Source organism: Notechis scutatus, chromosome Z (genome assembly GCF_049901735.1).
Source record: "Notechis scutatus isolate UNSWTSFEM ecotype Mainland chromosome Z, rNotScu1.2, whole genome shotgun sequence".
NCBI lineage: Eukaryota > Metazoa > Chordata > Lepidosauria > Squamata > Elapidae > Notechis > Notechis scutatus.
Window position 1 is genome coordinate 94,473,679 of NC_142025.1, and position 27,292 is coordinate 94,500,970.

Here is a 27,292-nt window from a genome sequence, read left to right on the forward strand (position 1 = left end):
GTGTACCATTATACGGTTAAGATAGATTTGTTAGGCCAATTTTAACAACTTATAGAAGACATGCAAATTCATATGTTGCAGTTATCCATTGTATCTACTCTCCCACACATATTTTGATTTTACTTGTGTTTTTTTTTACCAGAAACTATGTTTTATTACATTTAAGTCAAAGTAAAACAAGGGAATTTTCATGGCTCTAAATAATAGAAGTTGTTTGTGCATGTAACTACTCAACCTTTGGTTTTTACATCTGGAATTTTTTTATTTTATGGCAGGGTAGTTGTGCTAAATTAGCTCCACAATGAGAATATACAATTTGAAAATATTATGTATGCTGATTTATGATTTGTAATTTAAGGTATTTGCAAAAATACATCTATATGGCAATTTATTACAAAAGTTACATTATAAAGTTTATGAAGCATCCAAGAATGATTTAAAATTCTTCTTTCTTATTTTTATTCTCTTCTGTGGCTCTTCAATTTGTGTTGTATTAAAAATATATTTTGCTTCTGGCAAACCCATCTTGAATTCTCAAAAGCTTAATTGAAACCAAGATAATACCATCCATGTCTGAATGCCCATTCAGAAAAAAAAGCTGAAAAAGAATGACTTGTCTGATTAATCAAGTATTAACCTAGCATTTCCCATCTTTCACAATCAGCATTGCCAATTAACCTATTATAATCTAACACACTTGAAGATAGTTCAAGTGTACATCTTTGGACTTCTGGGAATATTGGCTTTCATATTGTTTTCTGTCATTGTTTCTATCTGGCAGGTGACTTGCTCCAGTTTTATATTTTAACTGTTTTATTGTATTTTGATTTTTTTTTTAAAAAAAGAGATACTTCTTAACACATTTTGTGTGTCTTTCCTGAAGCCTGAAGAAAATTGGGGGGGGTCGTTTTACCGATAGAATTAAAAACAAACAAACAAATCAGGCGTTTTTTCAACTTTAAAAAGAAAGAATTCCTGGAAGCGCCCACCCCCCTTTTTTTTTTAAATGTAGGAACTATATCAGGGCGAGCTTAAGACCCTGCGGAATCCAAATCTGTCTGTCCCGTCTGCCTTCCCCCTGCTTCCCAGAGACTCCTGATGGGCCTCCAAGTAGCTGGTCTGGTCAGGGGAAGAGAGTCGCCGGCCGCAGAGTCGGCATGGAGCGGAGACGATGGCTGGCTCTCCTACTCTTAATAGCGTCGGCGCCAAGAGTGGGCGCGCAATACGAAAAATACAGCTTCCGCGGCTTTCCAGAAGCTGAGCTGATGCCTCTGCAGAGCGCATACGCCTATGCGTTAGAGCAGTACGAGGGCGAAAACTGGAGGGAGAGCATCCGCTACTTGGAGGCGAGTTTGCGCCTTCACCGCTTGCTCCAGGACAGCGAGGCGCACTGCCATAAGGAATGCGCGGGGAGCGAAAAGTTAGACACCGGCCCACTTTTTACAGAGCTTGCCAAGGGCAGCCCGTCTCCTTCGGAGCTGCTTCTGAAAAGCGACTCGTTTGCAGAGCTTGAAGGCAGCGCGGGATGCGGCGAAAATTCTTCAGGGGTCACGCCCGGCGAGGGTCTCCAAGACCAGGAGATGGAATACTTCGGGCTCGTCCTCCAGCGGGCCTCCTGCCTGAGGAGGTGTAAGGGCAACCTTCCTGTCTTTCAGCTCACCTACCCGCCGACCGAGACTTTGCGAGACTTTCAGCGGCGCACTCCTTACCAATATCTTCACTACGCGCTTTTCAAGGTGAGCATGGGATTAGGTAGGGAGCGCGCGCTTCGGGGCGCGTAATGCAGAAGCTTTGCACCATTAAGTATGGACGGTTCCAATGAGGCGTTTGCTTAGTTCTTGATGATTCTGTAGGCGGAGCTTAATCGATGTCTGGCATTTGGTTTCGCTTAACGACCATAATTGGAACAGGCAACTTGGTAACTGAGCATCGTTAAGACATAATAACGTGATTGCGGTGGGCTTGCAACCTTGTCCCGGTTAAGCAGGACAGTCTCATGACGGTGACTTGCAATTTTACTGCCGCTTCTCCATTGACTAGCTGTCAGAAGATGGCTGTAAAGTGTGCAAGGGGCAGTCATGGGACTGAGGAGAGCTGCCATGACTAAAATGCTTGCTGGTTGCAAAGCGCCCAAATCTCCCATCATGTGACTGTGGGAATGCTGAGAGAATCATAAAAGTGAAGACCAGTGGTAAGGTTACTTTTTCAACATCATCTTAATTCAAAGAATTGCTAAAAGAGAACGTTGTTAAGTGAGGATTGCTGTCCTAGAGTCATTTAAGAATAGACCAAAGTACTCCTGGAGCAGGAAAGTTCATTTTCTATCTTATTGACTGACTACAGGTAGTCCTCAACTTAACAACCACAGTTGGGCCCAAAATTTATATTGTTAAATGAGACAGTTGTGAAATGAGTTTTGCCCCATTTTATGACCTTTCTTGCCACAGTTAAGTGAATCACTGCAGTTGATAAGTAAACCAGTTGTTAAATGAATCTGGCTTCCCCATTGACTTTGTTTGTCAGAAGAACGCAAAGAGGATCACATGACCTTGAGACATCGAAAGGTCATAACTATAAACCAATTTCCAAGCATCTGAATTTTGATCACATGATCATAGGGATGCTGCAAATGTTGTAACTGTGAAAAACGGTCATAGGTCACATTTTTCAGTGCAATTGTAACTTTGAACGGTTGTTAAACTGTTGTAAGTCAAAGAGTACCTATAGTAGGTTTTGTGCATATGTATTTGTGTGTGTGTAAGGTGTTTCCATTTATCAAGTATTAAAACGGATGTGTGTAGCAAAGAATAATATTGCCGTTAATATTATTGTTTCATCCTTTTGGAAATGAAGCACTGCTACTATGGGGCTTGTACCCCTTGGGCAGGACTCATTCCCATTTGCTGTTTCTTTGAATGGCTTTATTTAAGGCAAATCTCCTTGGAGGTGACCAGTTGTGGCGTAACCATATCAGAAAGATGACAGGTTAGTCAGGCCTAATTTAGGTAATTGATTTTAATTTATTCCATCTCCATATTCTAACAGTAGACATCAATGCCAGTGGGAGAATTTAAGTGCTCATTCAATCAGGCCAAGACCACATTCTGGTACTCACAGTGGCCAACAATTTGGGAAGTTAAATTCCTTAATGCAAATCGATGCACCAGTGGAAGAGAAGGCAAAATCCTCCTTTCCTCTCTGGCCAAATGCGGCACTGAAATCATGATTGTGTGCTCCCAAAATTTGGCATTTAACTTTAGAAATTCTGGAACATTATTGTTTGCCCAAAGTAGATAAGTTCAGTCATAGAATGAACAGAAGGCATGTCTGGGGAGGCTGTGTGTGGTGCTCAGTTTTAGAAATCTGCAGGACTCATCCCAAAGACTTTTGTTACCTCAGACAGATCAGAAACGAAATTCAGAATAAAGTTGATGTATTAAATCGGTTCTTATCTCTTAAAAAAAATAATGCAAAATGATGCAATAGTTCTGATTTCCACAATGTAATCAGTAAAAGCATGAACTCCATTTAATATGTAGGATTCACCCTGCCTGGGTACTGAAAGGGGGAAAAAGGCACTGATCACTTTTTCTTCCTTTTTTTGCATACTTTTTTTTTCTTTTTGTTGTTGTTAGGGTTGAATGTATGCTTTTATTTGTTTTAGTATTTTGTATTTTTTATGATAAAATACTAATATTAGAAATAAAAATTATGAACTCCAAGGAGCTAAGGTTTATTCTGACTTAACAGTGAGTGCTCTGTTGTCAATGCACAAAAGCCTGCATATGAATATTATGCATTATTCCATATTAACCAACCCATTTGGCAGCTCCCTTTTAGCCATTACATTAGCCAAAGTCTCAGTTTGCTTTTAGCATACATAGTACATTTTTCCTCACGTAGATCTCTTCTAACTCCCTGATCCTTCCAAAATGCATGTTTTTATAGAGGGATGATCATGAAACATGTAAATTCTCCATATTGAACAGCCTTGCCTTTGACAGCATGCTTTCCAAATGAAACTAAAAACTTCACTGGAATTGAGGATCCATATGGGGAGCAGAAGAGTCATGCTTATGTCATCCCAGGATTTTTTTTCCTTGTTGGGTTTGAAGCCCTTTCCTTTGGCTCTATGAAACAGAGTGAAGTCATTTTCTTCTTGTCACTTTCTAGCTTCTTGTGTAGCTACATTTGCCAGTCTTTTTTTTTTTTTTTTGCCCTTTTTTACATTGTGGTTCTTTCTGGTTTTGAAGAGCTCTGGCCCTTTAAATCTGGAGGGAGCAGAAGCTTCTGGTCTTTTCAGTTTCCTCTTCCTCTGTTCTCTCTCTCTTTTTCTCTTTCTCTTTCTCTCTCTTTCTTTCTCTCTGTCCCTCCCTCTCCCTGCCTCCTTTCCTGATGCAGGAGTTCTTCTATACCAAAAGTATTTAATGCCACGTCTCTCTGGTTCACAGATCCCTGACTTTCTCAAGTGGACGTAGAGAGTATGAACGAATGAGTTTCAGTACTCATTTGACCCCTCCCTCCCTCCCTCCTTGGCAAGTTAATTGATTTACTCTTTTTCTTAGCAGAAAGTCATGTGACAGGTACCACAATGGTTACATAGTACTTCGGTATTAAATGCACATGAGGCAGGTTTCTCCAAGGAAGAAACTTGTCAAATGAAAATAGCTTTTATGTGCAAAGCAATGAACACCAATCTCTTTGTGCATGTTGGATTGCTTGTTTGTTAGTTTTTCCCATTCAGGTTCTTTATTCATATTCATAGTAAAAAGTGGGGTTATGGAGAATTCCATCTTTCTTTTATAATGTTTATTGTTCTTTTCTATCATGGATAGTAATTTCTGTGTACTTATGAATCAAATTCTGTGATCTGTAAATTTTGTTTTGTACCTAGATGCACCTAGATGTGGCTATTTCATTGTTATTTATGTTTGTGTTTACAAGTTTGTGCCAATATTATTTGTATACCACCTTTATTATTATTTTTACAAATAACTCAAGGCGGCAAACATATTCAACACAATTTCCTCCTGTTTTCTCCACAACAACATCCTGTGAGGTGAGTTGGACTGAAAGAAAGTGACTGGCTGAAAGTCATCTAGCTGGTTTTAATGGCTAAGACAGTACTTTAACTCCCAGTCTTTGCTTTCTGGCCTCAGGCCTTAACGACTATCGTATTTTTTGCAGTATAAGATGCACTCCTCCCCCCACCACAAAAAATGGGTAGAAATGTTTGTGCGTCTTATAGAGCGAACGTTGCCAGAGCCCTGCCCACCTACCAGCCCTCAGCCTTCAACTGTTTTCGGCTTTCGTGCACCCCGTTTTCAGTCTCCGCGCATCCTTTTTTCAGCCTGTTTCAGGAGGTGGGTATCGCCGCCGATCGCCGCCATCTATCACCACCACTGCCGAACCCCACCAATCACCGCTGCCTTTCATCACTGCCAAATGGCAGCGGCAATGAACGGCAGTGATTGGTGGCGGTGATCAGTGGCGATCCCTGCTGCCTGGAACAGGCCGAAATGGGACATGCGGAGGCCAAAAATGGGGCATGCGGAAACCAAAAATGGGTTGCCCAGAGGCCGGAAATGAGGTGCATGGAGGCCGAAAAGGAGAAAATGGTTCAGACTTCTACTTTGAAATGGTGTGGAGGTAGGAATGGATTTCCAGAGGAAGAAAAAAAAAATTGTACACTACAAAAACCAGGAGCACTACTCAGGTGACCCTGAGGGCACAGAGAAACCTCCAAGTGCTTCAACGACCCTAAAAGGATGCAAATGATCAGCTGTCTGCAAGGAATAGAAATCCTTCCATTCCCCACTATCCTGTCAGAGCTGAAGAAACTTCTTGAATGAAAAGCGAAACGTCTTCAAAGAAAAAAACAAGAAGGTCTAGTTGCCTCCTGAAAAAAACCTTTGGGTCTAAACGTGTTATACTTGCACAAAATTTATTTTGGGCATTCTTAATATTTATATGTCAGTGGGCATTGACTGATATCCATAGAAGAAAGTTATTGATGTTTAAATTAGTTTGAATATCAAATTATCAGACAAGGAAGATTCTTCTCTAAACCACAGAGAATTTATATTTTTTTAAAAAATGAGGCATTCTCCCTTCCATCATTTTGTCTTGAATTGCTATGACTCCCACTCAAGTTTAATATGCAAATAGTTTGTATATTTATAGTATATTACTATAAACTATACATCTAAAGAGTTCTGAAATGTGTGATACCTTGCCTTTCTCTGTGTAAAACACACACACATAGGAAGATAAACACACCACTGCTCCCTTTTGAGATAAACATTCAAATTGCTTCGAGGCAGTAAGAATTACTAGGCAAAACAATTTAAAGACATGAGATAAGAAAAGAAAAATACAGCTAAATTTACTTTACACTAACACGTTAATTATATCTTCCAAGTTTTCTTATTTTCCCAAACTATCCTTGCTTCTATCATGCCTATCTATCACTTCAAATATTGCCTTTTGCTCTTTAAACTTATTTCCTTCTTTCATTAATTCAGGCTTTTTACAATTTACTCCATTCGACATGTCAATCTTCCATATTTATTTATCTTTTATTAAGTGTATTTCTATACCACAACAATAAATAAAAACTGATGACTTACATAGGAGGCAATGAAACACATTAAATGATTAATAAAGTTTTTCAGTGATTAAGTGTAGAGTTTATATCATCTTTCAGCTTGAAATACAGCACCTCTCAATGGGAGTATGACTTGTCAAAATATACGATTATTGACCCATGTAGACAAGCTCTTTGTCTAGGTTAATTCCGTTTCAATTTGCTCTGTTGTAAACATACAGTGGGGTCCTAATGATCAGCTATGAATGATAGCACTATAGGTTCTTCACTTGGAACATCTTAGCCATTATCTTAAAAAGAGTTCATTTATTTTATTTAGTTATATCCTGATTGTATTATTCATTATTTTTGCAAATAATCAAGACAGCAAACATATCCAACACACATGCCTCCTCTTATTTGCTCTGCAACACGAACCCTGGGATGTAAATTGGGTTGAGAGAATGACTGGCAGTCACCTACCTGGTTTTCATAGTTTGAACCTGTGACCTCCTCCTATTTAGCCTAATGCCTTAATCTCTAGGCCAAACTAGCTCTCAGTTAGGTGAGGCTCTCAGATAAGAATCTTGTAAGAGGGGGGAAACATGTGATTTTGGCATTGGCTTCCCGTCTCTTCTGCTAGATTCTGGTCCTAATCCTAGTCAACAATAGCCATCCCATAGGAAACTATTTTGAGTATTAAATACTAATAACAGCCTTCTTTCACATTATATTCTCAATCATTCTTCCATCCTTTTGCAATAAATGCTCTCAGTTTTACTAACTGGTTGTCTATATTATGGTTGGGAAAGCTAAAATAATATGCTGAGAGTTTCATGTTTAATTTACATTCTTTGTTAACAGCATACTGCACTTCTGCAATAACTTAGCTTGTCCCAGTCAAACCACATATTGATATTAATAATATCAAAAAATGATATTAATGCTTAAAAAAAGTTCCTTTCAATGTTTATGGTATAAAGTTTTAAATTATCAGATAATGCTCTTGTACATATAGCCATCTTATTGAAAGTGTCATAAAACAACATTTTGAAGTGCAGCCCCAAAAGAGCACTGCAGCTAGCTAGATTGTCTGCCAAGGGCATATATTAGTGTGCCAGGTTTATATACTGTAGTCATCATCAGATGTATCTTTAATTGTCATGTACCATCTATCATGGACTTGGTCAGTCAAAGCTTTCATGTAATGTTTTTTTGTTAAATAGAATGAATAGATTACGTTACCAGCCTTAATAGTAACTCTGCCACATATAGTGTTCCTAGTAGTTGTAAGGACAAAGCCGATATATTTGGGCACATTTTGGCCATTATGTATTAAGCACTATCAAAACTCAATCTTACCGAATGCATGCTCATACTATTCTGTGCAAGCCAGGATCTTTAATTTATAAATTGTCTAGCAAACACACATGTCCTACAAGCCAGAGGTACAAACACCATGCTGATACACATTCAAAATTTAAAGTAGATTTCTATGGACTTCATGAATATCAGCCAACATGTCTATTAAAATAGTGTGAATTGAAGCCTCAAAAATCTGGAAACACTATGTTAAACAATGCTGGCTTAGTTTATGAATATATAGAGATCCCTTGTTTCATATTTTTTGATAAAATTTCCATACATTCATATAAATATATGAGCACATTTTGCAATATGCAAAGGGGGAATTGTCTCCCTTATTTCTCCAAAGCTATGTTTTAATACTGACTCATTGTGGTAAAAGGTAAATTTATTTGGCTTTCTTGGCATGTTCATAATTTGTTGAATGCACATAATGATGAATTTGGGGGTGGGTGGGATGGGCAGACGGCTACAAGATAGAGAAAGGTGCTTAAAATATATTGAAGACATTTTAAAGCACTTGAAACAATACAGAAGAACATTTTTTAAAAAAGACTTAGAGGAAAGAAAAGGAAATAAAATATTTAATTTTAAAAACTGGTAAACTCATTTTACCTTTAAACATCCTGATGCCCAGGTTTATCTTAGAAAAGTAGTACTTTCAGCCATACCCTGAAGTTAGTATCTTTTACTCAAACTTTGACTCATGATAGATTGCTGCATGACAGTCCTATAGTGCTTTAGAGCAGTGGTCGCCAACCAGTGGGCAGGGAACCACTAGTAGACTGCAAGAAAATTTTGGTGGTCCGCAAAGAAATGACACCCCTAAAGCATCCCCCAAAGCAATTAATCCAGGCTGCACGGAACGCAAGGCTTGCATTGCTTGCATTGCAAACAACATGAAGTAGTAGGGGGAGGGGGGAGCTTGCCCCACGCTCCTTGCCTGCCCACCGAACTGCTTCTTTCCACTTCTTTCTTCTTCTGCTTTTGGCTGCACACAAGAAAAGCAGCAAAATTCTTTCTCTCCCGCAAACTCCGCCAGAAATGAGTCCTTGGGATGCCTGCAAGGCAGCCTGCTCCAAGAGGCTGCGCCGGCACGACAAGTCTCACAAAGACTCATTTCTGGTGAAGTTTGGGGGAGAGAAAGAAAGACTTATGCTGCTTCTGCTGCTTTCCTTTCATGAAGCCAAAAGAGTCTCCCCCCCCCTCTCTCCCCCTCCCTCCCCCTAAGAACGGAGCTGGAGATGGTATCCTGTGATCCCAAATAAAGAATGACTGATTGGTAGGTAAACAAGGTGGAGAATTTTCCTGCAGACTTTTTTGGGGATTTTCCCAGGGTCTCTAGTCCGTGGGATTTAAAATTATGAGTTTGGTGCTCTCTGAGGTCCAAAAAGGTTGGCTGAGTTAGAGGAGGAATTGAAGCCATGATTGTAGAAGAGTGATCTAAAAGGAAGTCTCATATATTTCTAGTTCCATCACTTTTGGCCTATGACCCCATTATTGTCAAGAAATCCATATATATTGGTATAACTAGGACTTTAGTAGAAAGGAAAAGATCGTCAAGGAAGGACTAACGTGCACATTCAGTATTTATAAAACCTTTCCCAGTCTCCCTGAATGGTTGAAGGAAAACAGGTCAGCAGATAGAAGGCTGCCTCTATGCTCTGCCATCCTGAGGACAGTAGTTTCTTTCTTCGCCTGAAGCAGATGAGATCCTTCCAGACGCAAGCCTTCTTTTCCACAAAGCACCCTGAAATTCTAAACGATGATGACTGAAACAGACATTGGTGGGGGCTGGAGAAGCTTTACTGATGAGATAATTCATCAGAGGCAAATATTTCTCCAACATGTCTAGGATAGGCTGCAAAGCAAACTTTGGTAGCAGACGCCTTCAGTCATAGATAGTTTGATTCATGATACTGCCTCAGAGGGTCTCAGTGTTACTCAGGGAGAAACAAGTAGGCTGGTGAAAAGGCCAGAGTATCAGGATGGCTCCTGGAACATACTGCACTTGATTACTATTACATATTGAATTTTATATTCTGAGAATCTCTGTTTTCCCCCATTTATTTTTCAAAGGAAGGAGGCAGTACGTTTCTTATGATCACTTTATTCCAGTGTCCTTTAAAAAAAATTAAATCAATATTCATCCTTCTTCACTAACTTGTTTATTCAAGCTAGTTCAAAGGTTTAATTACACCCCATTTAATTAACAGGAAGTGCATAATAGATGCCAATCTTATTCTTCTGGTCTTAGCAGACCTCTTAGGAATGACCTCCAGGAAAGTTGCTGAAGTCTGTTTGATCAACATTGCTGTATGCCACAAAACAGTCTACAGATAGTCCACGATTTATGTATCTTTTCTTTTATGTACACTGAGAGCATTTGCGCCAAGACAAATTCCTTGTGTGTCCAATCACACTTGGCCAATAAAGAATTCTATCTATTCTATCTTACAACAGTTCATTTAGTGAACATTCGAAATTACAATGAGACTGAAAAAAGTGACATGACTATTTTTCACATTTACAACTGTTGCAGCATCTCCCATGGTCACATGATGAAAATTCAGACACTTAGCAAGTGACTCATATTTATGATTATTGCAGCATCCCAAAGTCACAATGGTCCCCTTTGTGACTTTCTGAAAACAAAACCATGGGGAAAATAGACTCACTTAAAAACTGTGTGATTAACTTAACAACTACAGTGATTCACTAAACAAGTGTGGCAAGAATGGGTTGTAAAATGGGACAAAATTCACTTAACAACTATCTTGCTTAGCAACATAAATTTTGGGTTCAGTTGTGGTCATAAGTTGAGGAGTACCTATAGCCTAGTTTTCCCCTTTTTATTTATCCATCTATTTTCTATGGTATGTATACTATTCTAGTTCAACAGAACTCCTACAGCCCCTGCAGATAAAATTGTAAAATGTTGATTCCATGGAAATGTTGTGCCAACTTAGTCCTGTTTATTTTCCAGCAGCTATCATTTAGAACTCTTTGAAACTTAATCATAATTTAATTTAGTTTATGCAAAATGAATAAAAAGAGTATCTGCAAACATCATAAAATTATACCGAACTAGATTTGTTACATAAGATTTTTCAATACTTTAATACTTAATTTTTTTTCCAATTCTATAGTGGCCCATTTCAAACAATTGACTCTGGGCAATGAACATAAAGCAATTAGAAACAATTGTGATATGGTACAAAAATAAATATATATGGCAACCAACAAGAATTGTCTAAATATCAATATAGCTACCCTGTTTCTCCAACAACATGGCCTCCCCCAATAGGAAGTCCCAGCATGTTTTATAGGCATGAAATGAAATTAAGCCCCTCCCCCCAAATTAAGGCCTATATTAAAACATGTGAAATGGGGGGGAATGGTGGGGGGGCTTGCCGTTAGGAAGTACTTTTGTTGCACACCCGGATATGGTGCTGCCTGCATTGACCCCGATACGAAGTGCCCCACCAACGCCGAGGTCAACATCCAAGCCATCGCTGCCCGCCCGCCCAAAGATGCAAGGGGGAGAATTAAGTCACCCCCGAAAAGATGGCCTAGCCATTTTTTCAGGGCTCAAAAAAAAATAAGACCCGGCCTTATTATATGAGAAACACGGTAGGAAACAGGTTCTTCCTACACTTTGGACCCCAGACCAGGGCACAAAACCAGATGTTTAAGATCTTGCCAACAGGATCAGGGTCATCTTCAGTTCTGAAGGGAGAATGTCCACAGGACAAGGGCTATGGGAGAGAAGCCACTTCTAGTCCCTCCCGCCAATATTCCTTGTAACTGAATACATTCCATATATTCTATGAGCTTTGAAAAACTGCAAATACAAGCAGTAATACACTTTTCACCACCGTAGTATAAACCACATCAGTATAATAAGGAATTATAGTATCTTCTGTTCAAACCCTGGAAGATCCATTGTTATTTAATAGATCATTAAAACATTAGCATATTAAGACTTTATGTGTAACATGGATTTTGAGTGTGATGCAAGCCCATATATAGAAGTATAACCCCAAAATGGTTTTCAGATTGCATTAAAGTCTGTGCCAGATTGAAAATGAAGTTACTTTGGATTAAGGGTGTGTCCCCAACCCTCAGGACATGGCATATTTGGAACTGGGCTGCGGAAGTGGTACATGAACATGTGCATGCAGCTCCACTTGTGAGAGTAGCAGGTGAACGTGCGTGTGCGCAAGTCCATTTGTGCAAGGGGCAGGCACACATGCACACTACTTGCGCAATTGGAGCTCTGTGTGATCACCGCTGCTTATGCGGAACCATCCCCTCTCTCCCCCTGTCTGTCCGCAAAGCCAGAAACATTGGAAACTGCTGGATTAAGGCATGCTCCCATAAACTTAATTAGCTATTCATCTGCAAAGGAATTATGCATACTTTCCAATAAGAAGCATAAAATGTACTTGTGGCAGTAACCACATATAAAATGCATTTGACACGTATGTTATACTTTGTTCAGCAACATTTAATTAAGAAATAAGTTAGAAAGGAAACTCAGCTCTTAGAATTTTTTTCTATATCATTTTCTCAAACTGTTGTGTTTTTCAAATTTGCCACAGTATATGAAAAAGCAATATAAGCTGATAGTTCCATTTTCAATTTTCATGTTAGTGATGAATACTAAATATATCAGCAGAAAAATATAATACTTTTATGAAAGTTATTTGTGCAAATTATTTGGGAGATCTGCTTTCTCAGTAGAAATAAATTAACAATAAAGTGATATAATCCAATTTGTAATTTTGATTAAGTACATAATATAATTTGAAATTCAGAACTACCGGGCCACTTTGTACTTTTATTACCTGCATTATGTAAAGTCTGTTAATTGTTTCTGCCAATCACATATTTTATATTTTAATTGGAGTCATTTGGAAGAGAAAAACTTTAAATAAATCTTCATTATTATTCAGATTTTTGGCTGAGTAAGTGTAATGTCACCTGCATATAGTTTTATTTTATGTTCTTGCTGATTTAGTTCCTGAAATTTTGTGAATTTTTTATTTTCTTTATGCATCTTCTTTGCCAATAACTACTGATAAGAATAAAAACAGTAAAAGAGGACAACCTTATCTTCATTAGGATATATTTTTGTAATACACCTTCCCCGCATTTCCTTGGCTTTTTATTTTTCATAAATACTCTGTATCCATATGAAAAAAAGATCTATAATTCATTTTCTTCAGAATCGTAAGAATGAAAGACTGATTCCAAATTATCAAAAGCTTTCTTCACATTAAGTAAAATTATTGTTGCCTTTCAATATATTTCTAATGGAATATGTTATGCATCTCTTTGGAACAATTCCAATCTGACCAAGATGTACCAATTCAATTAAAATGTCATTTTTCTCTCTCTTAGCAAGCATTGCTGTAAAGTATATCTACATTTAATGGATTTAATGTATGAAGGACTGAATGGGCCCCTCTTTGTAGATCAGAGGAATGAAATGTTCTTTCCTTTATCATATTGCTGTATCTAATTTATTGCCTGGGTTACTGATTTATCAAAATGTATTGACAATTCTTGTGGTATCTTATAGTGATGCCATCAGGTTCTAAAGCTTTGTTCAGTTTCAGTTTTTGTATTGTTTGATTTCATCTTCTGTTGTACAATTAGATTTATTGTATTAGTCTGTTAATTTCATGCTCTTCAATCTTTTCAGATGTCTGTAATTCAATTCTAGTTATTTTAGAATTGTGTTCAGCATTTGTTATTGGGTGAAAGTAAATGTAAATACTTTACTAAGTTTGTTTTCAATAATTTTCAGTACATAATTCTTATCCATTTATTTATTGTAAATAATGTTATTTCTTATTTTATCAATGTTTTAATTGGTTCTGAGAAACTAAATAGCTTCTTCTTTTTGAGTCCAACATTCCAATATTATAGTACAGTTCAAAGAAGAAAAGTGTTCCCTCCTTATTTCTCTTTATCAGGGGTGTCAAATTCAATGCCCGGAGGCCGGATCTGGTCCATGGGGTGGTTAGAAACAGTGAAGGACCAGCCCGCAGTGCCTCTGCCAGTGAAAATGGAGCTCAGGAGGGCCGCGCTTGACCCTCCCAAGCTCCGTTTTCACTGGCAGAGGGTTGCAGGAGGCCGTCACAGCCGAAAATCAAGCTTGGGAGTCCATTTTTGCTGGCAAAGCGCTCATGTCACCACCAGCGCCCCCGACACAAGTGATGTTGAGCTGGTCATACCCACCCCAGCCACACCCACCCTGGCTCCCAAAGGTCAAACCCAATCCTGATGCGTCCCTCAATTAAATCGAATTTGACACCCCTGCTCTATACTGTGGATTTACAGCATAGCTCCATTTTGTTCCATGCACTAGCCTTTTACTAAAAGTGAAAGTATTAAACTTAAGTTCCTCTGTCAATATTAATATTCCAGTCCTCTGTTCATACTGAACTGTCCCTTTATATTTCTTGTTTGGAGTATTTTATTCAGAACTACATGTCATCTACCAGCTGTTGATCCCACTGTAGACTTATAAGTTATTAGTGGTACATGTCTATCTCACCACAATCAAAAGTCAAGATGATTGACATAACTTTGCATACATATCTCCACTTTTATTTTCTGATTTCAGTTTCAGAGAAAAGGCGAATGGTCAGCTTGATGAATAAAAAGCCTTTTCTAAAATTGCACAAAGTGTGAGAGAGTCATTGATTAAATAATTTATCTCTAAATGAATGTTTGACAGTTGCAGGTAGCAGTCAAAAATGACCTATTTATCCAAGATATGGCTAATAGGCTGAGCTCAGTTTAATGGATCACACCTTATGAAAGCCTGGTCAACTTTTCAATCTTTAAACGTACAGTTGGCAGTGATGGAATCGTAAAATGAGAAACAAAATATTATCCATGCATTTCTTTTTATCCAGCAGCTCAAGGCAGCATTTTAGTGCTCTCTCTCCTCCCATTTTCCCCCACAATAATCCTGTTAACTAGCCCAAAGTAAACTTTCATGTCTGAACATGGAAAAAAATATGAGTATCTTTGATACCCAGTCTAACACTAACTTTCTGACAAGTGTACCTTCATAGCTGTTGCAGTTATTAAAAGCAACTTAATTTACATGTTTTAAGTACATTTTATTTAAGCAAGCTCCTCTAATCTCATTGGGATATTCAGACAAAGTGTATACTGGACTAAGCCTAGATCATTTGATTGATTTATGAGTTCACATGGCTCGCTGCTGAAATACTTGTGGTAACCAGTAGTGAATTTTTGTCCTGAATTAGGTTCCTGGAACTCAGAACAAACTCTTGCAATTAAAGTTATTTAACTCTAAACATATGCCTTTGCAACGGTTCTGGTGGAAACAAAAGAATAAAATAAGTTCCAGAAGCCTAAAGTCTACTTCGTCCTGCTTTCTAATTTTTTGTGATTTTTTTTTCCAGGCAAATAAGGTTGAGAAAGCTGTATCAGCTGCTCACACATTCCTACAGAAAAATCCCAAGCATGAGATGACCCAAAAGTACCTCAATTATTACAAAACTATGGTGGATGTAGATGAGTACCTTGTAGACTTGGAAGCACAACCATATGAGGTACTTATTTGGAATATTATGGAGAGGAAAATTTATCCCCAAAATGGGGCTACAGTTGAAAGCTTTAAAGAGTTGCTAATTTTGTAGTGCACACTTCAGAAGTCCAACCAGATAGTGATAGGTTAAAATTGTGGTGCCCTGCCATTTTTTTAGGTCAGTAAAATGCCTTCCAGCTATGGCCTTTGCCTACCAATTTAGTAGTAGTTGCGGGAAAGACCCTCAAATCATGACATGCTCTAGGAGTAATACCATTCCTTCATGCAATATCATCAGAGCTAGCAGAAAATATCGGTGAAGAAATAGTAATTGCACGTGCTTAGATTTAATTTCAGCTCCTTGCTACCTATCCATATACTTGGAACCTTCTGATACTGGAGTGAGAAAACAGCTGTATTGTCAAAGTGGACCAGAGTGATGGTACCTCACCTAAACTAACCAATCCCAAGTATTTCATGTTAGCATTAAAAAGTAATGGGGAGAGAATCAAGTTTTACATGGGCTCCACGTGTAAGTCAGATAGGGTCAACTTCTCTTCTGCAACCATCAACTAGAACTGGCTACAAAGGAAGGAGTGAAACTATTCAAACATAGTGCCTCCAATCCTCACAGATAGTTTAAAGGGATTTCATGGTTGATAGTGTCAAAGGCAGCCAAGAAGTCTAATACGAGCCCACTTCTCAATAAGGCCATCAACCAACATCATAAATAGAGTTTCTTTCTTATGCTCAGTTCTGAACCTCAATTGAATAGGGGTTGGAGAATCCGCTTCTTCATTATATTCAATTATCTGAAGTTTTTTGGAGTTCAAAATGAAGTTTATATCAATCACCAAACAAAATCAACAAAAACCTGGGAAAGATAAGCCCAGTGAGTTTTGAACACAAAACAGATGATGTTGGAGGATTGCACTTTAATGCTCTTTCTTGTATGTTTTTTTCCTTCTGCTACATGTATGAAAAATGTCATTTTAGAAATCTTTGTTTGCTAAATTGATGTCTTCCACTCTATATCAGCTTTCCTCAACTTGATGTCCTCCAGAAGAGCAGGATTTGCAACTACTGTTGTGAAACTTTCAGTCACAATAAGCACAAGGTACCAAGTTGAGGAATGCTGCTCTAAATATTCAGGGATGAATTAATTGGATTTCATGGTGCTAATGATCAGTAGGAAGGAATAGTAATATTCATTGCCCGCTTTCCTGCAAATATTTCTGACGGCTCCTGACTGTCCATGTGGCCTATAAAGCAACCTTATGTAGCCTGCCAGCATTTTTAGAAAAATAATAATAAATTGCCTTTTTAGGTCAATTTAAGAAATGCAGGAACTAGAAAGAGGGAAACTATTAATTTAAATTTAATAAGATTAAATACCTAAATAAAAACAAAATATACTCACCTTGTTAATTTCCATTTATTCTTTGCAGACGGTTTTTGTCAGAGCAGTGAAGCTTTACAATAGTGGAGATTTTAGGAGTAGCATTGCTGACATGGAGCATGCACTGTCCAAGTACTATGAGGCCTATGAAAATTGCCTAGCTGGCTGCGAGGGTAGCTATGAGGTCTCTGAATTTAAGGATTTCTATCCAGCCATAGCAGGTAAGGGCACCAGGGAGAGATCAGCCATCATACATACAGTATGCTGATCCACTATCCATTTTCTTGCTGATATAAAGTTCAAAATGTCAATTATGCAACATGTATACAATTATTTCTCCTAATTTTTAATTGGTTTTGGGTGTAGCAAGGATTTTCACAGATGCAGGATTCATTATGGAGCTATTGCACAGAGTAAAAGAGATACTCTAGATCTAGAATGACTTCAAGTACTACAGTACTATAAGTTCATTTGGATGCAGAGCAGTTCTGATGTAGTGATATACATTTTAAAATTCTGCATTGTTTGTTTTGATCTTTGTAATCATAGCTGCAAAATTTCAAATACCATCTTATCCCACTTCACCTGTTGGTTTTTCAGAGAGGTACTTCTGAAATACTAATTCCCCCTTACCTAGCTCTAGCACCTCCTTCTGTAAATAAATCCAACCTATATTCACTTCCAAAACAAGAGCCCTCATCAACTGTGTAAAAGAGAGCAGTTAGTTGCATTGACTGACCAAAAAATGGGATAACTTCATAATGCCAACAAATCATCTGCAAATGCAATCTTTCCTTGTAAAATAGTGTCAGTATATGAATAGGCATAAATAATATAAAAAGAAAGAAAGTGGTTGCTTGGGCTATCTAGATGAAATGAAAATGTTAAGAATGGTAAAGTGGAGCCAAATTCAAAAATATATTAAAAATTTGCAAATACTGGAAGTAAGTGTAGAAAGATAATGCCAAAGGTGTTGGCACTGAAACGAAATTATGGCCATTTCTGTATGGAAGCCCTATTGAATACGCTGATCACTGAATCCACGTAAATATGAATGGAACTGGGTTGCAAAAACTGTTTTTCTAAGTGATGATGGATTAGTGACTTAATTTTTAAAATTCTTTTCTTTATTTCTTTCTATGTCCCCAGATCGTTTTGTTGTTGTCCTGCAATGTAAAGTAGATTGTGAAGTTGACCTGACCCCAAATGTTGGTGGCTATTTTGTGGAGAAATTTGTGGCCACGATGTATCACTATCTTCAGTTTGCATATTACAAATGTGAGTTCTTGATTTGATTTGGAAGCCTTAATTCAAGGAGAGGGTAGGATTTGAAGTAGTGCCGCCTTGTGGAGGCATAGGGTCAAAATCCACTGGTTTGAGATAGGACAGGACAGTAGATATTTTTCCATTTCCTCCTTTGCCTCCTATCCCCCACTCACAGAATTTCCAGTTGTTTTTTTTTTTTTACACATTGAACAACCTAATGTTGCCCATATCAAGAACAGAAAATCTGGTGTTTGGAATCTAAAAAGTTAGATTGCTTTTCCATCTGGCCTCATCTATGCTATCTGACAATGACACTTCAAAGTTTAAAACATGAGTTTTTCTAGTTGTACCTTAGGATAAGTCCTATTTTTTTAAGCTTGTAAAAAAAAGTTCTCTTAGTGAAGTAAGGTCCCCTTTCCAAATTCAAAGCTCTGGATGGCCAAATAGTCCCTACCCGGAAGTACAGAGAGAAATCGTTTTTCTTCTCTTTTAAGAAAGTGCAGTGACTTTTTTTGAATACATTGTGATTAAAAATTGATAAGATCAGTAGAGGTTAATATTGCTTTCAGGCCATATTTATAAAGACATACTGTTTTGGTGAGAAACTATTTTTCCTGATTTTTTTTTCTTCCCTCCCTATTTTTCATGTTGTACTTAAAATGTATCTTCCCGCTAATTTGGCATATTATTCTCTGCACAGTGAATGATATTAAGAATGCAGTACAGAGTGTAGCTAGCTACATGCTCTTTGATCCTGGAGATGAAGTCATGCAGCAAAATCTGGTTTATTATCGTTTCTATCGTGAACGCTGGCATCTAGAAGAAGAGGACTTCAACCCACGACCAGTAGGAACAGGAATGGTGGTTGGGTTAAGAATTGCTACCTTGTTTTGGAGCACTGATATATTTTGGGTGCAGTGCTGTGGGGACCCTTTTACATCATCCCAGGGACAATGTGATTCTCTAGATTTTTTTTCATGTTCATTATCAAAGACACGGTGGGGGAACTAGTATCAATCTCCCCTCCCTCCTGAACTTGTAACAATTAACCTTCACATCTAATTATTTGAGAATCTGTAAAATAAATGCAATGGGGGCTGGGGAGGATGGGAGATTGAAGCATCGGCAGTCTGCAAAATGTTGGAAGGCCACAGAAATGGTGCAGGTCACATTTTCTAGTTTCTGATATTGGAGGGGGGCTTGATGTCTTTGTTCCTTGAAGGGATAAAGCAAAGTAGATTGTCCACTATGGATTAGAGTAACCATTTTCGATAATTATTATATAGTGCTATTACTGTCTGTGGTTCTGATTGTAATAAAACAAGTCCCAAGAGAAGAAGGATACTAGAGGATGTAAGTGAGCGAAAACAGTTTGATTACTTAATTATTACTTAAGTGTGAAGAAGTTCAACAATTTGATCTTGAAATTTGAGATAACTGACAGCAAACTTGAACTGCTAAGGCTTCTCATTTTTGTTCCATATTGATACCACTATAGTACCCAAATGGAAACTTTTGAAAGGAGGGGTGCATGTTAGATGCATTCCTAACTATTCAATTACTTTTTCCCTATGCAATGACCTCATTGCTCCCTGCAGCTTTACAATTGGGGGTTTGGTAGATTGTATCTTTCTTCAGCTGGCACCAACACTGGCTTCAATTGTACAAAGTACAAATATTGTTTATTGTTCTCTCACCTGTTCTGTCTGATTGTTTTCTCTATGATATTCTTAGGAGGCCTTGCGTTATCATAACTGGACATCCACACAGAAGAAACTCTTGGAGTTTGCCAGGCAATATCTCCAGCCAGATGATGAGGTGAGAACTTGGGAAACAGAAATGTGATAAATTAAGAGCTAGCTTTTGTTTCCTTTAGTCCAACTTTGCCCCGTTAATTTACTTGGAGGATAATAAGTGCTAGATAAATCTGAAAGATGAAAGGGAAATGTTTCATTTTCAGATTTTCTCAGCTGGAAAGAAAAGATTTGGCTTGCCATCAAGATTTTACCAGGCATTACCCATACCATTGTTTTCAGGAATAAAATCTAGAAATTTGCAAATGATTATTTTTGAATGTTGGGTTCTGTACCAAATAGTCCATCTGAATTGGTCCATCTGCAGAAGATGGAATAGTCTGGGTTCTTTTCTTTTTATTAATTACTTTTCATTGTACAATTTTCTTGGTTATGTATAGGTTTTCTATATTCACAGTAACAGTATACTGTCTGGGTAGAATCTCTATATTCTCTATTGAATACCAATAGTAAGTCTTATACACACGGTAGTTATAACTATTATTCTCAATATCTATTCATCTTCACTCATGCTTGTTATGAATTTTACATTATTTGATTAGACCCTCTGTTCAATTTTATCTGTAATCTATTAATAAGGCAGGACAAGAAGCAATGGGTGGAAACTAATCAAGGAGAGAAGCAACTTAGAACTAAGGAGAAATTTCCTGACAGTTAGAACAATTAATCAGTGGGACAACTTGCCTCCAGAAGTTGTGAATGCTCCAACAGTGAAACATTTTAAAAAGATGTTGGATAACCATTTGTCCGAAGTGGTGTAGGGTTTCCTGTCTAGGTAGGGGGTTGGACTAGAAAACCTCCAAGGTCCCTTCCAACTCTGTTATTCTATTCTATTCTAATCAGTTGCAGGTGGTTAGTGTATTCCAGCCAATCACCCTGATCATAACAGCTTTCACTTCATCCACTTTTTCCAACTCTATATTGCCTTCCTCAGCCAGGAGGTGTCACTGTTACTTTTTTTCCCCTCCACTTTTGCTGCAAACAAAATGTCTCTGAATAAAAATATTTTCCAATAGTTTCCCAAAGTTCTTCAAGTCAAGGTGGTAATAAGAGTATAATCCAGAAATTTGAAACAATTTAATTTTCACAGAACTAACCAATCCAGTCTGTCCTTTATTTTTAAAATTAGTTTTCCCTGCAATTTCTTTTCTTTCTTTACCAAGTCTGATAGTAGCTCCAGGTCATTAGTCACCGCTATTTACCTCTGTTGAGTCCCACTTTCCAAAGAGGGTGTTTTAGGGAAAATTCCACGGCAAAAGTTAGAAGAATCCTTACCCGGACTGAACACACTGATACAACATCTTTCCTTTCTTCACTTCCGTCTCAGCTGTCTTCCCGGCTTTGGTTCAGCCATAATGGCTGTCTTCTTTTCTGCCAGTTCAAGGGGTTTTCTTCAGGTCAGTTGAGGAGACTGAGCTCTCCTCGCAACCACTGAAGCATCCTCTCTACCTTCATCACCCCTACAGGGTGACTTTCAGCCCCATAGAGTCTCCAGGCTTGAAGTAATCGTGGGACTTCATGGAGCTGCCACCCATCCACACCGCTTCACCGCGAGGTCAGCTGCCTTCCGGAATAGTCTGGGTTCTTGATTGCTTTGCTTCTGATTAGTTCTTTTATCCTGTTTCAGGGAGAGGTGGATGAAGGAGTTGACGGGGTAAAAAAACCTGCACTGCCATCTGATGCTGAGTTTGAAGAAATTGGTGACTATGAAGAGGGTTTTTTGTCTGAATGGTGGCAGGAGCCTAGATCAAAAGGAGACAAAGGTGACGAAGGTAATTGACAGCAGAACTGAAGGACTGATTGTTCATTCTTGCCTATATCTCTTACATTGGATTTTCATCCCTATTTGCTGTCTTATTTCTCCTGCATGTCTGTCTTTAGTTTGTTTATATTGAAGTGTATCTGTCTGAACTTGTGGCTGCAGGAGCTCTCTTCAGCCTTTTTTCACATTTGATCTATGTACAAGTACCGTTTGTTTCTCCTCTTGTTTTCTTCCTCTTTCATTGCAATGTTCTGTAGTTTGCAATTGATTATTGTGAATGCTGCATGGAACCTGCAGGAGGCAGCAGTGAGAAAATGGATTTTTTTTTTCAATTGATTTTCCTCTTGGTGGATAATCCTGGCACAAACTGTCCCTGTAGAAAGGCTGCAAAAATGTATTTTAATCTCCTTTGTTGTTTGTTCACAGAGAGACTTGATTGAGTAATATGATTCCAATAACATCTGCAGGTGAAGGGGAGGCATTGTTGTTTTCTTGGACCTAACAAAGTAGACTTGGAACTGGCAAGATGAATTTTGACAGCATTCCAACATGTTCTGTGCCTTTTGACCTCACATTCATATCTCCAAAGACTGGGAAAGTTCCATCAGCAGAACCTCTATGCAAAATACTTAGATCCACTTCCTCTTATGCAAATGGATGGGTAACAAAGAACAACTCTGGGTTAAACCAAAGGAACCTTCCCACTTTCTAGTGGAACCTCATTTCTAAAAAGTACTGTGAATGGGCTTGGAATAAAAATATCTCAACACAAAGGACTAAGAAGAAGAAAATGCTTCATTTATTTCTGGTTTAATATATTCTGCTTTGTGACCTCATATATGTTGAGAACCAAAGTTCTTACCCATTTATGAAAGGTAGTGTGTGCATAACTGGATTTTCCGATATTCAGATTTATTAAATGCCCTGTTTGCCCAAAGGCATGACAACTTCCCCTCTCAATCATTAACTTTTAAATGTGTGTATAGCAGAGAAGATATAATCTACCTGCAGTGTCAGGGATTCTTTTAACTATACTCAATTTACTGGGCCACAAACACAAAAGGGACAACAACAATATAGATCCCTAGACAACACACACAAACATTCACACTACAGTATTACTACTCACCATTAGTCCATTCTTCACCACTGCTACTCCTACTACTGCTATTCTAACTCCTATTCCCTGTGAATTCTGCTATTCCCTGTGAGTATTTCTTTTCCCTTCCCAACTTACCTTCGTTTTCTGTTTTTCCTGTTACTGGAAAAAGGGCGGTGTAAATGTGTGTGAATGTATTTATGTGGTTCTGCATATGAGAGTGGTTTGTGTGGAAAAAAATAGAATGGTCATCATATGCATATAGGAAATTAATGTTATATTATTTTACTTTACTAAAGTGCTTACCAATTTAACTGATAATTTATTCTGTAGTCCTAGCCTTAAATTTCTTTAGAGCACCTTTTGATCTGTGTGTATACACACAAGCACAGTCACATGCTTTCACCTGCAGGTGTATAGATGGATTGGAGACTGGCCGGATGGGGAAGAGAACTTTTGAAAAGTGTGTGTGTGTGTGTGTGTGTGTGTATGTGTATGAGTGTGTACTTTCCCTTTTGTGGCCAGGGAGCAAATCGTCCTAAATTAAAGATTAACTTCCTTTTAACTAAATAAAGTTCAAACAACTAAATCTTTTCTCTGAAACTAGGAGTCAGCAGATTTTATATTAGAAACATGAAAAGTGTGCAAGCAGAAATATGGCTTGTTGAAGGAGAGCTCTGTACTTTTAGAGCTGGGGACATGTTCAGCTCAATAATTAGCTTTCAAAATGAGTTGCTTTAATGTCATTTTTGTGCAAGTTTTTACTCCTGCCCTTTCCTTATCCATAAAACTTTACGTACGTCACTCGTCTAACAAAACTGGGCAATAGTTCTTTGTACTGTTACATTTCTTTTTTAATGAGGATGAAAATACTTGCAGGACAGCTGCAAATCTTCTAACAGATCCCGGTCTTCCTTGTGTTCAATCTTGGCTTGGAGCTTTTAAAGAGTCAGATTCCCAAGATGGCTGATGTTCTGACATTTCCCCTTCCCCATGTGTCTAACTGAAAACCTGCAGTTAATGGGCTATTCTTTAACTTTTCTGAAAGCAGTTTCAAGATATTTTTTTGCATTCAAGAGCTGCCTTTGTTTTTCAGTTAATTTAAATGTTTATTTTGTACAGATTTTTTTATTAGTTGTAGTTATATTTTAATAAAATATAGTCTGTGTCTTCTGGATAAGTTTTTGCTGCTGTCATCCGAATTTCTTCCTTGATATATTGAGAAAGCATGTCTTTGTAATTCCCGAAAAAGGAACAGTTTCCTAGAAAAATAGAGGCGCTGTTGCCTGGGAAATTCTGGGTGCAGGTCTAGTAACATTTGGGGGATGTCAGTCTGCGGATTCATGATGAGAAAGGTGGCAAATAAATGTAATACCTGAAAACAGCAGAATAGAAGGGAAGGAATTGGAACAGATAACAAAATACAAAGACCTGCAAATAGAAATAAAACAATTGTGGCAAAAGAAAGCAAAGGTCATTACCAATAGTAATAGGCGCTTTGGGTGCAATCTCCAAATAATTGGAGCACCACTTGGACACTATAGGCATTAACAAATTCACCACTAGTCAATTGCAAAAAGCAGTTTTATTCAGAACAGTTTACATCCTGCAACAATATCTGTAACACCATCTGCTTATTCCAGTTCCTTGGGAAGGAATAGAATAGAATAGAATATAGGATAGAATAGAATAGAATAGAATAGAACAGAACAGAACAGAACAGAACAGAACAGAACAGAACAGAATAGAATAGAATTCTTTATTGGCCAAGTGGAATTTGTCTTGGTGCATATGCTCCCAGTCTACATAAAACAAAAGATACATTCGTCAAGAGTCAATAATCATCAGGTACAACATTTAATAATAGTCAGGGTACAATAAGTAATCAAATCATACTAGTAAACAGTCAATAAAAATCATTAGGATACAAGCAACAAAGTTACAGTCATAAGTGGGAGGAGATGCCTGAAAGGAAGGGAAGATTAATAGTAATAGTAATGCATAAAATAAAATATAAAAAAATAAAATACACTGCTCAAAAAAATAAAGGGAACACAAAAATAAGACATCCTAGATCTGAATGAATGAAATATTCTTATTAAATACTTTGTTCAGTACATAGTTGAATGTGCTAAGAACAAAATCACACAAAAATTATCAATGGAAATCAAATTTAGCAACCCATAGAGGTCTGGATTTGGAGTTACACTCAAAATTACAGTGGAAAAAAACACTACAGGCTGATCCAACTTTGATGTAATGTCCTTAAAACAAGTTAAAATGAGGCTCAGTAGTGTGTGTGGCCTCCACGTGCCTATATGACCTCCCTACAATGCCTGGGCATGCTCCTGATGAGGTGGCGGATGGTCTTCTGAGGGATCTCCTCCCACACCTGGACTAAAGCATCGGCCAACTCCTGGACAGTCTGTGGTGCAATGTGGCATTGGTGGACGGAGCGAGACATGATCTCCCAGATGTGCTCAATTGGATTCAGGTCTGGGGAACGGGCGGGCCAGTCCACAGCATCAATGCCTTTGTCTTGCAGGAACTGCTGACACACTCCAGCCACATGATGTCTAGCATTGTCATGCGTTAGGAGGAACCCAGGGCCAACCGCACCAGCATATGGTCTCACAAGGGGTCTGAGGATCTCATCTTGGTACCTAATGGCAGTCAGGCTACCTCTGGCGAGCACATGGAGGGCTGTGCGGCCCCCTAAAGAAATGCTACCCCACACCATTACTGTCCCACTGCCAAACAGGTCATGCTGGAGGATGTTGCAGGCAGCATAAGGTTCTCCATGGCATCTCCAGACCCTGTCACGTCTGTCACATGTGCTCAGTGTGAACCTGCTTTCATCTGTGAAGAGCACAGGGCGCCAGTGGCGAATTTGCCAATCTTGGTGTTCTCTGGCAAATGCCAAACGTCCTGCATGGTGTTGGGCTGTAAGCACAACCCCCACCTGTGGACGTCAGGCCCTCATACCACCCTTATGGAGTCTGTTTCTGACCGTTTGAGCAGCCACATGCACATTTGTGGCCCGCTGAAGGTCATTTTGCAGTGCTCTGGCAGTGCTCCTCCTGTCCCTCCTTGCACAAAGGCAGAGGTAGTGGTCCTGATGCTGGGTTGTTGCCCTCCATCGGCTTCCTCCACATCTCCTGAGGTACTGGCCTGTCTCCTGGTAGCGCCTCCATGCTCTGGACACTCTGGACACTCCATGCTCTGTGACAGACGCAGCAAACCTTGCCACAGCTCGCATTGATGTGACATCCTGGATGAGCTGCACTACCTGAGCCACTTGTGTGAGTTGTAGACTCCGTCTCATGCTACCACTAGAGTGAAAGCACCGCCAGCATTCAAAAGTGACCAAACCATCAGCCAGAAAGCATAGGAACTGAGAAGTGGTCTGTGGTCACCACCTGCAGAACTACTTTATTGGGGATGTCTTGCTAACTGCCTATGCTTTCCATCTGTTGTCTATTCCATTTGCACAACAGCATGTGAAATTGATTGTCAATCAGTGTTGCTACCTAAGTGGACAGTTTGCTTTCACAGAAGTGTGATTGACTTGGAGTTACATTGTGTTGTTTAAGTGTTCCCTTTATTTTTTTTGAGCAGTGTATTTATAAAAAAATCATAATAGGAAACAATAAAAATTGTTAGGATACAAGCAACAAACTTACGGTTTGAGGAGGAGTGGGAGGAGATGGGACAAATATATGGACAAAGTGCCAAATCCAGTCTGAATATCTGTTTGACTGCAATGAACCATAACAATTAATTGGATACGGAAACCTCAGATGCAGTATATTTGAAACTTACTAGGAGAAAATCATTTGGCTACCTGCAAAATTAAAAATGGTATTGCTTTAATTGGTCAGTAATAATCTGCAGAATTTAGGTGGTCTCAGAACCCATCCTTAAACAAAGTGATAAAAAATTAGAAAAGGAAAGAAGAGCGCAAGTGGTATTCATTCCAGTTTAATATCTTTTCTCCTCTTTTTCTATGTATTTACCATTTTATTTGAAGAAATGTTCAGAAAAGCTTGAAAGGTTGCAATTACAAAATTATGGGTGCCATAATAAAAAGTGTTGTCCCAATGGGTTTGTGATTTTTGGATATTTTTTTAAACTCTTGATCAACACAATTACACTTGCTCTTTAATGTCTACCAATCATCCAGATCATGGTTGTTTCAAATGTGCTTTTTCCAAAAGGCAATTGGATTTTTTTTGGTGATGGGGTTCTATGAAAACTTTCACTTCTCATCCAAGAAGAACTGAAGAAGCGAAACATTTTCAAAGAAAAAAGAGAAAAAAAGTAAAGACCAGTTGCCTTTTGGGAAAAGCACCGTTGTTGTTCTATAAATAAGTTCAACATGAGAAACTGATCTATAAAAGTAGTAAATTATATATCCAATGCTAT

General features: G+C 38.4%; 1 protein-coding gene and 1 long non-coding RNA gene across 2 annotated transcripts; one reads left to right on the top strand and one right to left on the bottom strand.

The window, feature by feature from the left end:
- The first annotated feature begins 1,066 nt into the window (after positions 1-1,066).
- Positions 1,067-24,041, top strand: P3H4 (prolyl 3-hydroxylase family member 4 (inactive)). Its single transcript, XM_026669872.2, has 8 exons — positions 1,067-1,736; positions 15,403-15,552; positions 16,976-17,147; positions 18,076-18,204; positions 18,893-19,038; positions 19,927-20,010; positions 21,634-21,778; positions 22,195-24,041. The coding sequence occupies exons 1-8, from the start codon at positions 1,158-1,160 to the stop codon at positions 22,206-22,208; spliced, it is 1,419 nt and encodes a 472-aa protein (XP_026525657.1). The 5' UTR covers positions 1,067-1,157; the 3' UTR covers positions 22,209-24,041.
- Positions 22,955-26,695, bottom strand: LOC148129007 (uncharacterized). The gene is made up of 2 exons (XR_015746108.1): positions 26,551-26,695; positions 22,955-24,242 (listed from the first exon to the last, which is right to left on the bottom strand). It is a non-coding gene; the product is annotated as an uncharacterized LOC148129007 (long non-coding RNA).
- Between the last annotated feature and the right edge of the window lie 597 nt (positions 26,696-27,292).

Coding starts and splice junctions, on each gene's coding strand:
- P3H4 (XM_026669872.2), top strand. CDS start 1,158: ATGGAGCGGAGACGATGGCTGGCTCTCCTACTCTTAATAGCGTCGGCG. Junction 18,205..18,892: donor TCAGTTTGCATATTACAAAT/GTGAGTTCTTGA, acceptor TTCTCTGCACAG/TGAATGATATTAAGAATGCA. Junction 20,011..21,633: donor ATCTCCAGCCAGATGATGAG/GTGAGAACTTGG, acceptor ATCCTGTTTCAG/GGAGAGGTGGATGAAGGAGT.